Here is a 15,921-nt window from a genome sequence, read left to right as displayed (position 1 = left end):
TAGAGAGGAGCACAAAGGTTAGGAGTAAAGTTGAATAAATCTCCAGATATCTAATTAGTTTAACAGTGTTACTAAGACCTGTTATTTGCTACAGATGTAGCTTTTCTTCATATCGATTCCATGCGATCTTCTGGGTCTATTTCTCTGATATCCTGATACGAAAACATACTGTTGTTAAGTGTTCCAACTATCTTTCTGTTTCTGCTATTGGAAAAACTAAAAGACACTTCAAAGCCTGGTATCACACCTGGGGACACCTTTGCCTTTGGAGACACATTTACAATCCCTGAAAACAGAATCTGGCACCCAAACTATCTGTTTAAAATAGTCTCAGGTTTATTAAGACACCGCACGGAAAAGAGAAAACACACAGGAACAGTAGATGTAAAGAAAAGGAAGAAGCTTCAAAAAAAAAAAGATGTAGACAAAGGAACAATGGGTACAGCAGAAGAAAGAAATCCTCTCTTTATACGTATTTAATGTCAAGGGAAAGTATTTATTCTACCAGAGGTAGAAGGGATTATTCTCCAGGTATGAATGTCTGTGGGATGCAGAAAGCGAATATTGTTGCAGTATTGCAAGGCAAATTCCACTCCTGAACTACTGGCATTACTACTTTTCCTATACTGGCATATAGGAAAAGACAGAGTTTGTGTCAGGCCTGGAAGCCATCTTTTGCATTGGGCCTTGTGGGAAACTGGGAGGGGGGATTGTGCGGAGCAGGGGTGATATATAGTCATAACAACATTCCTTTCTCAGAGAGTAAAGGACATCTTGCTCTGCACCTGGAGGGGTGTGACTGGGAGGCATCTCCAGTTGGAACAGTGCTTTGATTGGATTATGTGATGGACATGTGGGTGCAGGAGAAGGGACTTGGACTTTCCTTTGGGTGGAGAAAACCTGGAAGCTTTCAGATTCAGGTTTTTCCAGATGTGCCAATATGGCATCTCTAATTAAATGGAACTTTGAGGAACTTCAAGCCTCGGAGTCTTCTTTCATTGGGGGTGTTACTTGGAACCCTGACATTTTGTGCATTTGGTACAGGGAGTTTTAACTAATAACTGATCCCTTAGTGATTGTCCAAAATTACAACAGAGCTCCCCCAAGCTACAGGTACTTACAAATTACAACTACAATTGGGGCCGAAATTTCTAAGGTGGTCATTAAGTGAACAGCGCCTGATTTTACAACTTTTTTTTTTTGCAACAGCTGTTAAGCAAATCGTTGCAGTTGCTAAGTGAATCATGCAGTCATTAAGCGAATCCATCCCCCCCCCATTGACTTTGCTTCTTAGAAGCCGGCTAGAAAGATCTCAGATGGCGATCATGTGACCCCAGGATACTGCAACAATCGTACATATATGCCAGTTGCCAAGAGCCTGGATTTTGATCATGTGACCATGACGATGCTGTGACAGTTGTAAGTGCGAGGACCAGTTGCAAGTCCCTTTTATCGTGCCATTTTAAACAGTTGCTAAGTGAATGGTTTCAAGTCGAGAACTAACTGTACTTTCAATCCGGTTTCAAAATTCTGGTAGCTGTCACCCCTCTGTGGTCACGTGACTGCATTTTGGGCAATTGTCAACCAGCCTGCATTTATATACATTGGCAACATCCTGCAGTCACATGACCATATTATTACTATGACTATTATGACTATTATTATTATTATTATTATTATTATTATTATTATTATTATTGTGGGAAACTGGCATTTACATTTGGTTTCCAACAAAAAAACACTCATTGGCTATTATGGGATTGCTTAATAACCTCTACAAAAAAGATTATAAAATTGGGCACAGTCACATGGTGACCCACTTAGCAACTGGCATGATTACAACTATAATTCTGGGCTCAATTATACTATATTACTATAGTAATAGCAATAGCACTTAGACTTATACACCACTTCACAGTGCTTTACAGCCCTCTCTCAGCGGTTTTACAGAGTCAGGATATTGCCCCCAACAATCTGGGTCCTCATTTTACCCACCTCAGAAGGATGGGTGAGATTCGATCCGCCAAATTGCAGGCAGCCAGCAGGCAGCAGAAGTAGCCTGCATTCTAACCACTGCGCCACAGTGGTTGTCCTTATGGACAAAAATTGAGGATTACCTATATCAGCATGGCTATTTTCAGTCACCACTTTTTGCAGATAAACTGTAGCTATATTGCTGATCTAATAGGAAATTCTTAGAGCTTGCATTATTTGAAACACCCATTACCTCCTCCCACCAAGAAATTATCTCCAGAGATTAGTTTAAATATTCTCCTCCTAGCATGTTTTCTTACAACCAATAGTCTCTCTCTACAAATTAATCAGGTTCAAGAGAATATGCGTGTGGTGAGTCTATCCATAAAACCTACTCATTTGTGCAACCTCTGAAGGTAGAACGGCATCACTGCTATCCCATCCATAAAGTATGTCTACTTATGTTTCTATATAGCCCAAGACTTTTATAAAGCTCTTCTTTAAGAGCTTAATAAAAACCCAAATCCTGTTTCTCCCACTTTTAATCAGCACACTTACTGAATTTCTCTCTTCGGTGTATCTTGGAAAGGTATGACATACCTCTGGGGGGTTGAGCCTGGCAATCCTAATTTTCTATTGTTATAAAGACCTTATTGATTTGTGACTCTTGTAATTTGTGTCGTGGTTGCTGTCAGATTGTGTAGTTCCCTTACTATTCCCAGAAAACAGGAGGGCAGGTTTTCATAATTTGAAACTCTCTCATAAAATGCAGCGGTAAGAAGAAATAGAACATGGCATGGGATTGGTTCATTATCTTGCCACAGACCTTCTATGCTGCCTTGCCACATTGATTAGTTCAAGCATGAACCCAAAGAGGTATTTAAATGGCTGTAATCTGGAGGTCATACACCTTGACAAGTTTGAAACTTTTACAGTATTTTTTTGTAATGAGGCTTTGATTTTGAAGATAATTGTACTAGCAATCACACAATACAAGGCAACAGTTAGGAACTAGTACAGTTGCATTCTGTGGTCACTATGAACTAGGAAGTCTTTGATTCAAACCATTAGCTGAGTTAATTATTTTCCAATCCCAATTCCCTTCACCAACATATCATCAATATGTTGATGATAATATTGACCTATCTTCCAAAGAAGACAAGAGGAACTGGGAAGAAATGCTGTATGCTTAGGAACAGCTTTAATTACTGTTCTTACAGCAAAGCACCTTTGCACACCTGTCTGAAACGGAGTCCATGCATTAATTAATTATCTAACTTAATTAGTACTTACATCTATCAGCACACAGTGCTTCTTATTTATAGATTATTAAAGTTGTAATGATCAAAGGAAAATTCAGCTGTGAATAGATTTTTTTTCCTCTTGAGAAAAAGAAAGGAAAATTTGCCAGAAATTTAAAATTGGCATTGGAAAAATACTTACAAATATTATGGCTCAAAGTAGAATTTACAGAACTGCCACTTCTGTGGTAACATTATTTTTGATGGGTCAGTTTTAGTGACATGGATTTATTGTGACAGGCAAGGAGCAGAGATATTAGCACATTTTACCAACATCTCTCATTTTTCAGAGCAGCCACAAGGAAAAGAGTAGTCTTTTTGGATTAATTATGATTTAATGCTTGTTTGAAGGTGTCAACAAGGTAAGCCCAGCTGTAATTTGTTGAAATCATACTCAGAACCTATGATTTGGAGTTGGTTTGTGAAGTAGAACACTTCCTACCAAGGGTTATATTTAAATGGAAGCCGTGATATAATTAATTTGAAGTATAAATTCATGTATTGACCAATGCCAAAGTAACAAAGACTAACAGCCAATACTTGAAGGAGGTGGAAGTTATACCATATATCCTCTCCAGGGATTGATACATACAAATCTACAATTTGATTGGTTAGATTATGTCAAAGTATGAATATTCATAGACTGGAATAGATCAGCCAATGAATAAGCATAGCAACTAAATCAACCAGTGGGACTTTGGATAGACATGGTAACAGGTCAGCCAATGGGGACTGTTTAGAAACAGAAACTTAAGAAATCTGGGAGTGGCTTAGCTCTGCAGCTTTAAGCTCTTGAGTCTGATTCTGCGCCGAGAACTAAACAAGTCTGGGCTTGCCTGTTCTGAACTCTGAACTGAAACTAAGAACTGTTCTCTTCTCTGCCTGTAACTTCTACCACCTTGGAAGAATCAGCTCTTGGTATTGTAAATTTACTTCATGTATTATTATGTATATAAAGAAGTTAATGAATCCTGCTGAATCAGTTTACCTGTGTGTGCTTTCTGGATTTGATTTTGCAACAAACTCTGACAAGTTATAATTGCAGTTAATCAGCATTAATATAATCAATAATTACTGTTAACACAGGTGGCAAAATTACCTTTGTTCATTGGTTATAGTTTATGCTTATTAAAATACTCTGGAAGGAGTAGGCTAGATAAGATCACTCTTCCTTTTACAACAGAGACTTAATTTAAGCAATTGGATTTTTTAATCTATTTTAATGTTTTTTTTCTAACTGCCACCTGACACTAACCACTAACCATTCTCGGCCATCTTATGCACTCTGGCTTGCATTCTTGAAACTAAAGCAAACTAAAACTTCCCTTCTTCTTCTAGTCAGTCTAAGACAAGAAATGAAATGAAATGCATTAACCAAATAGATAGCCCTCAATTTACAATCACAATTGAGACCAGAATTTCCTTGGTTAAGCAGATTGGTCAAGTGGGCGCAATTTTATAACCTTTTTTTACCATGGATGTTAAGCAAATCACAGTAGTTCTTAAATTACTTAGTTTACTTTATTGATTAGCTCATGGGCCATATCAAAGTGCAGAGTTCCAAACGCAAATTATTACTAAAATCCAATAAAATACAATTTAAAATGAAATTGCAATAAAATACAGTTTAAAATGAGATTGGAATAAAATATAATAATTTAATATATGGATAAATAAAATATAATAAGATTATATTTCAGTGTCACTCCTTCAGTCTACCCCAGTCAGTCCCACATATGCCAATCTCAACCGAACTATTTTGCTCAAGTACTGTGCTGTATTAAATGTTGTTTTCAAATTCTGGTTACATATAAGTAAGTTGTTTTAATATGGGGTTCCCAATGGATCATTCGTTTAGTATATAGACCGAGGTACCTGTCTCACCCTCTCATACAATCAAATAGGCAACAATCAAATAGGATGTGTTGTTAAGTGAATCTGGGTTCTTCCATTGACGTTGGTTGACAAAAGCTGGCTGGAAAAGTCGCAAATGAAGATCACATGACTCTGGGATACTGCAATCGTTGTAAAAACATGCTGGTTGCCAAGCACTGTAGATAATTGAGATATAATTACCCTTAACAAATAAAACAGAATCACTGATTTACATGGTTGAAACAACTAAGTAGGCTTATGAAATGATAAAATGAGAGCATATAGCTTTAGAGTTGCGCTTTGATTTGCTTGAAAACAATTTTGATAGTAATATAATGATCTTATATAATTAATTTAATTATCATGGAGTTGAGGCAGATTAGCATGAAATTATTATTTATTCTTTAAGAACTACCAGAACTATCAGTACGTTGCTTATTTTTCCTAGTGGTAGTTGTGACTAATAACATTTTGGCTTGCAAATTAGTCCCTCATTTGCAAATCTGAGGTTTCATGGAAAAGTGTGAGCATTTTGGGGTAAAACTGAATTTATGCATATTTGTGCATAATTTATGAATTTATGCATATTGACAAAATGTTCTAAAATTGACCTAGACTGAGTATGAATATGCATGTGACATACAGACCCATTTCAGTCAGGATTCATGCAAGGATTCATACAGAGGTAGTGTTGCTTGAACTTGATGATGAACTCTGGAGCTGGGATAGAAATGGTATCCATCTTGTTGCTTCTTGGTTTCTCAGCAGCTTTTGGTACTGCCAACTACAGAATCCTTCTGGATCACCTGCAGGAATTGGAAATTGGGAGCACCTTTTTGTGGTGGTTCTCTCTCTTCCTGATCAAATCCAGTCAGTGTTGCCTGGATACAGGGGAAGTTCCCCCTTCTTTTGTCAGGTGCCACAGAACTCAACTCTCCCCATCTGTTTTACATCTATATGAAGTCCCTGGGTAAGCTCATCTGTCAGTTTAGGATTCTGCATCATGAATATACTGATCATATCCAAATATCTCTCTTGACTATGAGCTAATCAATTGAAATATGGTCCTGTCTCAGTGCCTGTAGACTGTGTGAGACCAAATGGGAAGGGACTAACTCCAAATCAGTCTTACCAACCTGCGTGGTTGTGGCTCTTGAGGTTCCTTGGAACTGAGGATTTTCTATCTATGCCCTTGGAGGGAACAACATGTATGAACGCAAGAGTGATATGTAATCTGGGAGTGTCTTGAATTTACAGCTGCTGTTCAAAGAGTAATAGGTGCCAGTTATGACTAAGGGACCTCGGTAAAGCTCAATCCAGTGCACCAGATGTACCCCTTCCTGGACCAGGAGTCCTTTCAGACAATCACTCATGCCTTCATCTTCTCAAGGCTTGACTATTGGAATATGCTCTACATGGGACTATCCTTGAAAATCACTCAAAAGTTTCAACTGGTCCAGAATATGGTGGCATGGGCAGTGATGGGCATACTAAAATGACACTTCTGCTCCATGAGCTGCATTGGTTCCCACTAAGCTTGGCATGATTCAAGATGTTGGTGATTACCTATGCAGGTAATGGCATAGGGCCTGTTTATCTTAAGAATCATGTATCTCCCATAGCTTCTGCCCAGCCAGTATGTATTGACAAATGGGAACACTTGGAATCCCTTTGATTAAATAGGACTATCTAGTGGGACCCTCAAAGCATGCTTTCTCTGTTGTGTTGCTACCCTGAAATCCATGTGGCTCCCATCCTGTGGGCATTCCAGCCTAGAAGACAGGGTTGTTGATTTGGTTGTTCTCCCAGGCCTTGAGCCAATGGATAGGACCCCTTTTTCGTGTTTTTGATTTTTTTTGGTTATGTTGCATAGAGTGCATATCAGGGTGGATTTGATTTAAATCAAATCAAGAGCCTTGGTAGTACAGTGGTCTAAAGCACCCTGTTATTAAGAACAGCTGCCTGCAATTACTGCAGGTTCGAATCTTGCCAAGGCTCAAGGTTGACTCAGCCTTCCATCCTTTCTAAGGTAGGTAAATTGAGGACCCAGTTGTGGGGGCAATAAGCTGACTTTGTATAAATATATACAAAAGAATGAAGGCTATTGCTTAGCGCATTGTAAGCCGTCCTGAGTCTCCGGAGAAGGGCGGCATATAAATCAAATTTAAAAAAAAATCGAGTTGATTTAAATCACAATTTAAATCATGATTTAAATCACTAGTAAAAAGGCTTGATTTAAATCAACTCGATTTAAATCATAATCTTTAAAGAGCAACTGTCATCTCTGCTACTCCTTTGACCCACTGTTGACTCACCGATAGTCCCAGTGTTGCAGAATATACAGCCTCATGCTACATAACTAAGCTCCATTTCATGCTGAATAAACTAAATTATTTATGTATCTTAAATAGAAAACTATTTTACGATAGATTTTTACCCCCAAAGTTTTTTATTAAAATAAATTTGATAAAAATAAAAAAAAAATCCGATTTAAATAAAAAAAATCTGATTTTTTTTTTATTTTTTTAAAAAAATCATTGATTTTTATCCACCCTGATGCATATAACTCCTCTTGTTTTGTAGAAATTTTTCATTAAGCTTTATATTGTGAACTGCTGCCCGGAAACAGTTCAAGTCAAGCAGTGCTTATATTGAATCAAATGAACAAGTCAGATAAACAAATACAATGAAATAGATGTCGTGCTGGGGCTAAAGTAGAAGCCCAGGGCCTTCAGCAATCTCTGAAGCATTGTGAGAAGACAGCATGTTGTTTGGAAAAACATGATTGTCCTTAGGAAGAAGGTCTGGTGCAGCCAGCATAGTCTTGCATAGGATCAGGCTGGATATGCCTAGTTAGCAACAGGAGGATGAAGATGGTGAAGGTTTGGTGGGGAGAGCACGACCTATGGATGACAGGGCGGCTAGTGCTTTGCAATGTGGCATTGGGTTGGTTGGCCACAGTATGGGGCTTGAGGCGACCCTCTTCATGGTGGTGGTGGCATCAGCAGTGCTGGAGTTGAAATAGAGGCTCAGGGAAAGGGGCAATTAACCCCAGTACCACCACTGCCCGTCCCCCCCCTCAGGGGTGCCACTGTACAGAGTGGCCAAATGAGCAGAGATGGGGGAAGATATGCAAGGGGCGGGAGTTGAAGTGCCCCTGCAGTTGTGTCAATGGGCTGCCAAGTGCCCACATTTTTATCACGTGACCATGGGAGCATTATTGTGGCCATAACTTCAGGGACCAGGCATAAGTACAAGTTGTATAACACTGTTATATGTTTGAATCGTTGCTGAATAAATTGTCATTCATTGAGGACTAGCACTCTTATCATATTACGATATGGAGTAAATGTGAAATGAAAGGTGCTGCTCATTTTGTCTTTATTTGGGAAGGTAAGTAAACCCCTTTCAAGTAACAAAATGATTGCATGCTGTGTATGCATGCCTGTGTCAGCATTTTCATCTTTGTTGTTTCAGAATCATTTCAGCCTAAACAGTATTAAAAAATAATAATGCATTATTTTCTTTTCCTTCTCTACAGTATGCTGTCTGGCTAATCCTCTGGGTTACATGGAACATATTTGTTATCTGCTTCTACTTGGAAGCTGGAGACCTATCAAAGGTAATTCACTGCCTAATAGGCTAAATCTTCTGATGTTTACCTCTCCTGTTCTAAAGACATTTGCTCTTACATACTTAAAATCTGTTCATTTCTTTAGTAATCTTGGAAATGAGGAATATCAGGGTTGCCTCAGTAGTGCATGTCTTAAATCACTGACAATACATTATCAGTATAAAATATACACCTAGGAGGAAAACCTCTAATGAGGCTATTGAATGGGCTAAGATTTCCAAAGACTACTGTATTTTTCAGAGTATAAGATGCACCGGAGTATAAGACACAGCTTAGTTTTTGGGGAGGAAAATAGGGGGAAAAAAATCTGCCTACCAGGTATTCATCTGGCTAGCATCCTTAGTCTGGTCAGCTTCAGCACATTAGTTTGCTGGTTTTTATTCCCTGCTTGGGGATAAAAAATAGCTTCTAAAACACAACTGATCGTTGGAGAGAGAAGCAATGAGAAAAGCAGGCAAACCACAGAGATCGCCTCACTTGCTAGTACCTCGTTAGGACTGAAAAAAACTTCACAGCTGAGAGTCAGAGGAACCAGGCAAAGCGCTTCACTGCTAGCACCTCGTTAGGGCTGAAAAAAAGCTTGGAAAAAGCTACATTCAGAATATAAGATGCATTCAAATTTTCAGCCTCTTTTAGGAGGGAAAAAAGTGTGTCTTATACTCTGAAAAATACGGTAATTTATATAATGTTAATTTCATACTTGGGAATACCATAACTTGGTCAGATGCTTTTAAATATGGTGCATATTATTGCTTTTTTTTTTGTGCATTGAGTTGTGGATTTGGTATATGAAGTAAACATATTCAAAATAATTTTGCCAATTAGTGAAGAAAGGACAAGATAACTGGCATTGGCAACTGTTTTGTAATTTTGTTTCCTTTTTAGCAATATATAGAAGGATTGAAGTATTTTGTTTATACTTCAAGTGATTTCAACAACTTTACTTCCACAGAACAGAATAACAGAGTTGGAAGGGAGGCTTGTGAAGTAGAACTCTTCCTACCAAAAGCATATAGAATATAGAATAATAGGGTTGGAAGGGACGAAGGTTTTCTAGCCCAACCTTTGCTTAAGCAGGAGACCCTATACCTGTGATGGCGAACCTATGGTAGGTGAGCCCTCGCCCCAGCTGAGCTGTATATACATCCAGCAGGAACAGGAAGTGCCTCACAGGAGCAGATAGAGGTAAATCCTAGAGAGGCAGGAAATGCATCACTGAACAATGGAGATGAATGCTAGAGAGGAATAAAGCTGCATACAAGGCAGACGTAACACCTGTAACAGCGTAGGCATGTGGGGGGGCAGGAGGGTGCAACGTCCCCCCATGACCCCCACCCCCTTTTTGGTGTCAGGAGGCATCAGGGAAGCCTGCTAAGCCCAAAACGGGGTGCGGGGTTGTCGCATGCATGTGTAGGGGGAGTGTCGTGAATGTATTGTATTATGGGTGTGGCACACTGTCATGTGTGCACGAGCATTTTCAGCAGGCAAGGACTAAAGGTTAGCCATCACTACCCTATACCATTTTGGACAAATGGTTGTCCAATCTCCTCTTAAAACCCTCCAGTTTTTCTGGAGGTAAGCTGTTCCACTGATTAATTGTTCTCACTGTTAGGAGATATCTCCTTAGTTCTAGGTTGCTTTTCTTCTTTATTAGTTTCCATCCATTGTTTCTTATCCTTTCTTCAGGTGCTTTGGAGAATAGGTTGACCCTCTCTTCTTTATGGCAACCCTTAGATATTGGAACCTCTAGTCCTTCTTTTCATTAAACTAGATATACCCAATTCCTGCAATCGTTCTTCACATGTTTTAACTTCTAGACCCCTAATCATACTGCTCCATTTTCTTTTCCCCACAGTACTGTGAGATGGTTGCACTGAGAAAATGGCTGGCCCAAAGTCATCCAACTAGCTGCCAAGCCTATGGAGGACTTGAAGTCAATTATGTATTCATACAGATCTAGCAATAGTTATCTGAGAAGTCCTGCCTTCCTATAAATGTGGATGGATGGATGGATGGATGGATGGATGGATGGATGGATGGATAGATAGATAGATAGAAGGATGGAACAAGGGAGAGAAGGAATTCAATGGGGAAGCCAATATGAATTCAGAAGTTGCCTCCCAGTCCCACTTATTTTTGTTTGCCTGTAATCATTCTGTTTTTCTGCTTAGGTAAGGTAATATCTCTGAAACAATGACCCAATAGGTCATAAATTCCCTAGTTTCCTATAAAGCTCTTTATGGCACAGCTATATGTTACTTTAGGCACTGTTTTGCTGCAATTAATTCTGTGGTCTAACTCAAGAAGACTTTATGGGAGTCCCCTCTTGTGAGGCTCATGGGACTTGAATGAATCCCAGTATATCAGGTTGAGGTTTCAATAGGTGCCTTGCATTCTTGAATTTAGAAAAATCAAAAAGTTGTCCTTTTTCTACAGTTTTTTAGATATTAATGATTGGACCTTTGGGTTCCTCCATTCAAATAATTTTGTTGCATTTTTATTATTATTTTGTTATTTGTGTATCTTTGATTTGTTTTACCCTGATGTGTGCCACCCAGAGTCCTGAGATTGTGATGGTTTACAAATAATGTAAAGAAGAAAAGCAACAGTTTAAATTACTAGTACTGCTTTGCTGGCCAAATGTTTCAACAAAATTTTCAAAGTTGTATAGGAAGTTATCAAGATTAATCAGAAATTCATTTTTGAGAAAAATATATAATATATATTTTGAGGAAAAAATATAATTATGAATAAGTGATTAAATGATTATGTTTCACTAAGTCATTATTGACTTAGTGACTACATAGCTAGATTGTCTTCATGAAGTAATGAGATGCACACTTTTATTTAATTTTGTGTATGGTTTAATAATACGTACAACATTTTGGACACCTAGAAAACACACTGTTCAACATAGAAATGGAATATGTGATATAAAACAATAAACAATATTTAATAAAAAAATAATACTTATAACAATTCATTAAAAGGATAGAACAGACAAGATTGGACACAAACGAAAATGATAAGAGTTTAAAAATAGACTGATCCATCTATTCTTACTCAGGCTATGTGGAGAAGATATACACTGATATGCAAAACAGAAGAGATGGATTCAAAGTGCCTGGGAAAAAATGTCTATTGGTGACCCAGCATATTTTGGATTAAGTCCTTTGTGAAAAGGATTACAGATGAAGAAATGTTTATTAAAATTTTTGATTATACTGCAAATTGTTTTTTGCCAGACCGTTTAAACAATAAACATGTTGCCTTTACTTTGGAAACCATTTTCCCTGCTTTTGTTTCTACTAATGTTTAGTGGAATTTGTGAATTGCTTCAAAACCACTTAGAATTTCTGCTTTTTCTGTTTACCTTGTTTCATTCAAATTGGCCTCCAGGTCACCTAATTTTTCACCAGATCATTAGAGAAGAGTTTTAGCCGAATTATTTAATAATAATTTTAAATTATTTTAATTGATGTTTGTCTTGTGCTTTTAATAGGCTGTACACCGCCCTGAGTCCTTCGGGAGAAGGGCTGTATAGAAATAAAATAATAATAATAATAATAATAATAATAATAATAATAATAATAATAATAATAATAATTATTATTATTATTATTATTGTTGTTGTTGTTGTTGTTGTTGTTGTTGTTGTTATCTTTATCACAAAGAAATGTAGCAACGATTGGAAGTTCAGTATTTCAAAACAAAGCATAACATTTTAAAAACTTACTATATTGACCTGAGTGTTTTCTTTCCAAAATGACAAAGAATCACTACTATTTTTAATCATAGCAAATGAAATAAACCAGCAATTGTTTCATTCTGATCTATCTTCATCTTTAAGGCCATGTATAACATATACCGTTGTATAGAAGCTATTTTAAAGCTTTTATGGGAATTGGCTTTCAGAAATCAAATGATTTTCTCTCTGATATTGAAAATCTTTGTCTACTGGAAAGTGTGTGTGTGTGAATCAAATTCAAATCTTTACTGTCAGTGCACAACATATGTGCAATGAGATTGGTTGAGCTCCCTCAGTGCACCCCCTCCCCCCCATCACCACAATACAACTCACAGTGAAGACAGAAAATCCCTAACCCAATAAATCACATTAACAAAATACCCAGTCCTATTGCACCAGTGTGAACATGTTACACATTGCGCCGGCCCTGAGAGAGAGGGATCAGGGGGAGAGAGATGATGGTATGGGAAAAAGAACTGATTTGTGTAGTGAATTAATCCATACAAACAATGTGAATCTCAGAGGCTGCCAGCATGGGAAGCCACAGCTTTCATGTGGTGCCCACATAATGGGCAATGCTTCTAAAGCAGATATATATTGTCTAGAATTTTGCCTGTGTAACAGTATGAAAGAAACGGTAGATACAGCATGAATTGATTGTGGTTCCTGCAGGGAATCAAGAGGTACTTAAAAGAGCCATATCCTTTGCTTCTGGCTTGAAAAAAAAAAAGAATTACTAGCAACTGCACATTTTCTGAAAAATACGTTTACAAATAAAAAGTCTGAAAGTTTGATGCGAAAGCAGACTCAAGTTAGATTTTATAAGATTTAATTCAATTAGCATGAAATACTGTTTTCTAGTCCCATGTCTAAGTGAGGAGCTTCTTATTTCCCCATCACTATTGATTCTGTTGTGATGCCCTCAAACTGTGAAATTTGTAATGAACTGGGTGGAAATTCCCTACTGTGTGGTATTCACTTCAATAGTCTCCTGTGTCACACTTATCTAGAACAGCTTTGAAGCTGCTGTGATATATCCACATCATGTGTTCCAAATGCTGCTACTAATACATCCCAAGTCATAGGAAGTCTAAGCATTGAATCAGCTTGTGATGGTAGTCACAGAAAAAGTACTATGACCCAACTGCAGATCATCAACTTTTTGAGAATGAATTGTTAGATGAAAGTTGTAAATCTGTTCCATCTTTTTAACAAGACTGAAGTATAAGTTTAATCACTTTGAATTATCAGAAATATTTGGAATGTAGACAAATTGATGGATACTTTCACAGAACTGGCTGACATCAATTAAACTATGTTTCTCTGAAGTAACTGTGTATACTTGCCTAAGAACCAGAACAGATAACAGATAGGGAAAAAAAGATTTTGACTTATGAATAATAAGAGAGAAATACAATCTTTCTTAAAGTTCACACCCAACACACTTACTCTTATTCAACCTGACACTCCTGACCACGTGATATATTTGATTACAGTATTCTACATGAGCATCATTGAAGATCACACACTCTAAAAACAACTTGTTCACTGTTTTCTTTAACAGAAAGTTCAAGTAGTCTTGAATGATCAAATGAGATTTAAGGTTGCCCCACTGTTTTGGTTTGTTTGGGTTTTTTTTTTCCTCATTATTTGAATGTTTCCCTGAAAATAAATATGACAGCATGGTTAAATGCACTCATGGGAAATTCTTTGTGCAAGAAAAAGAATATTGAACCTTGTTTGAAAAGGCTATTGCTGTGAATTAACTGTAAATAGCGAATAAAATGTGACCTTGGGGAAACTCTGACCCATTCCTATGTTACACCAGGGACACAGTTTAGATTGTAAAGCATGAGAGATAATCTTCCGCAAAGTAATTTTAAGAATCCATATGTTAAAAATATAGGTTAATAATTGCCCAGTTGGGAATATATTATTTTCTCTGTATGTAAAATATACCTTTCTTCCCTACGAAAAGCTATTTCACCTGAGAAGGAAGTAGATATGAGTCTTATTTTCCTCTTGATTTTCTGTCAATTACTTGCCTGATCAAAATCGCATTTTCCGAGCTATTGCTCTATTCCCTGTGAGAAAATTTACTAATGGTTCTTTCTCCTCCTCCCATGTCACAAAGGTTGTGACACTTTTACAGCAGCTCTTTACCAAAGTCAAAGAGCTTGATAACAATAATGGGGTATTCAGAATGATGAGATTAGCAGCTCCTGCCAATGAGTTGCTCTCTGTGCATTAGAACCTGAGATAGATAAATAATGTTAAGTTTGACAGCGGACTTAGGACATTTTGGGCCATTGTGTCATGGTTAATGTCTTTCCCTTGATAGCATGGCTTTCACAGCTTATCAAAATTATTACGAGCAGTTGCCAGGTAACAAAAAGGACAAAAGTTATATTTTAGAAAAGCTGCCTTATGTATGGAATATTTTCTGTTGGGAGAAAATTACATAGAGCTCATGCTATTATGCAGATGCTTTAAAATAATATTATGTTGGTAAGAAAAATTATATTATATGCTTTCCTAGTAGAGGTTGATTACTTTCTTCTTTAGAAATGAAGCTGTAATTTACTTCAGATTCACAGTCTCTTAGGTCACTGGAAGTGCATCTGGTGTCCTTGCTTCAAAGAACACTAAGTAGCACAGAATGTTTGCATGAAATTTTAATTTTTCAATTATCACCTTGAAATAAGGTGAGTTAGAAATACCGGCAGAGGAGGAATATTGGTTGTGATATCCCTGAGTACAAGGTTAAATAAAATAGGTCCTTTTGCTTTAGCATCACATTAAACTTTGCCCTGGAAATCAAGAGCAATACTATATAAGCTTCAGAAAGTGCTTTCAAGAGCACAGATGCATGAAGGTAGCCTCTGACTGCAACTCTTTAAAGCAGTTGTGCTTTTTCCCAGGATCAGATGGCAGTTGCAGAGGGCAGCAGCTTTTTGGAATGAATCCAAGGTATAAAATAGGTGAGGGCAGACTTTTAACCCTAAGAATCATCAAGGCTGATGAATTTTGAATATTGAATGTCACAGCTAAGAATGGCTACATAAATGCCGAGGGTGCACAGCACTTTCAAAAAAGCAGTCTTAATAGATCCAGGACCTAAATGAGTTGATTTAAATTGAAATATTTTCCTTTCCTTTCTTATTTTTGAGTATAGATTTCGCTCCTTCAAGTTAAGAAATATAGAATATCTTTCTTCTTCCTCTTCTTCCTCCTCCTCCTCCTCTTCCTCCTCTTTCTCTTTACCCCAAACACACAGAGTTTAGGGTATCTCTTTTACAAGCACAAATTACTGCCTTTTTCATACAAAATTGAGTATTCTTACTGCATTATTGTATGTTTTTTTTATACTTGCTGCTCTGGTGATTTTA

At 37.3% G+C, this 15,921-nt stretch overlaps 1 protein-coding gene across 1 annotated transcript in view; it reads left to right on the top strand.

Annotated features, from left to right (window-relative positions):
• Window positions 1-15,921, top strand: part of NKAIN2 (sodium/potassium transporting ATPase interacting 2) — a 291,973-nt gene that overhangs the window by 31,557 nt on the left and 244,495 nt on the right. The window contains exon 3 of the mRNA XM_070952837.1: window positions 8,692-8,772. Coding sequence (XP_070808938.1) covers window positions 8,692-8,772 — 81 coding nt within the window. The remainder of the gene's footprint in view (window positions 1-8,691; window positions 8,773-15,921) is intronic.

This window comes from Pituophis catenifer, unplaced genomic scaffold (assembly GCF_029215685.1).
Source record: "Pituophis catenifer annectens isolate HBS135680 unplaced genomic scaffold, rPitCat1.0.hap2 SCAF_1, whole genome shotgun sequence".
In the NCBI taxonomy this organism is placed as follows: Eukaryota; Metazoa; Chordata; class Lepidosauria; order Squamata; family Colubridae; genus Pituophis; species Pituophis catenifer.
The sequence above is the reverse complement of the archived record's forward strand: the minus strand, read 5'-3'. Positions and strand labels throughout refer to the sequence as shown.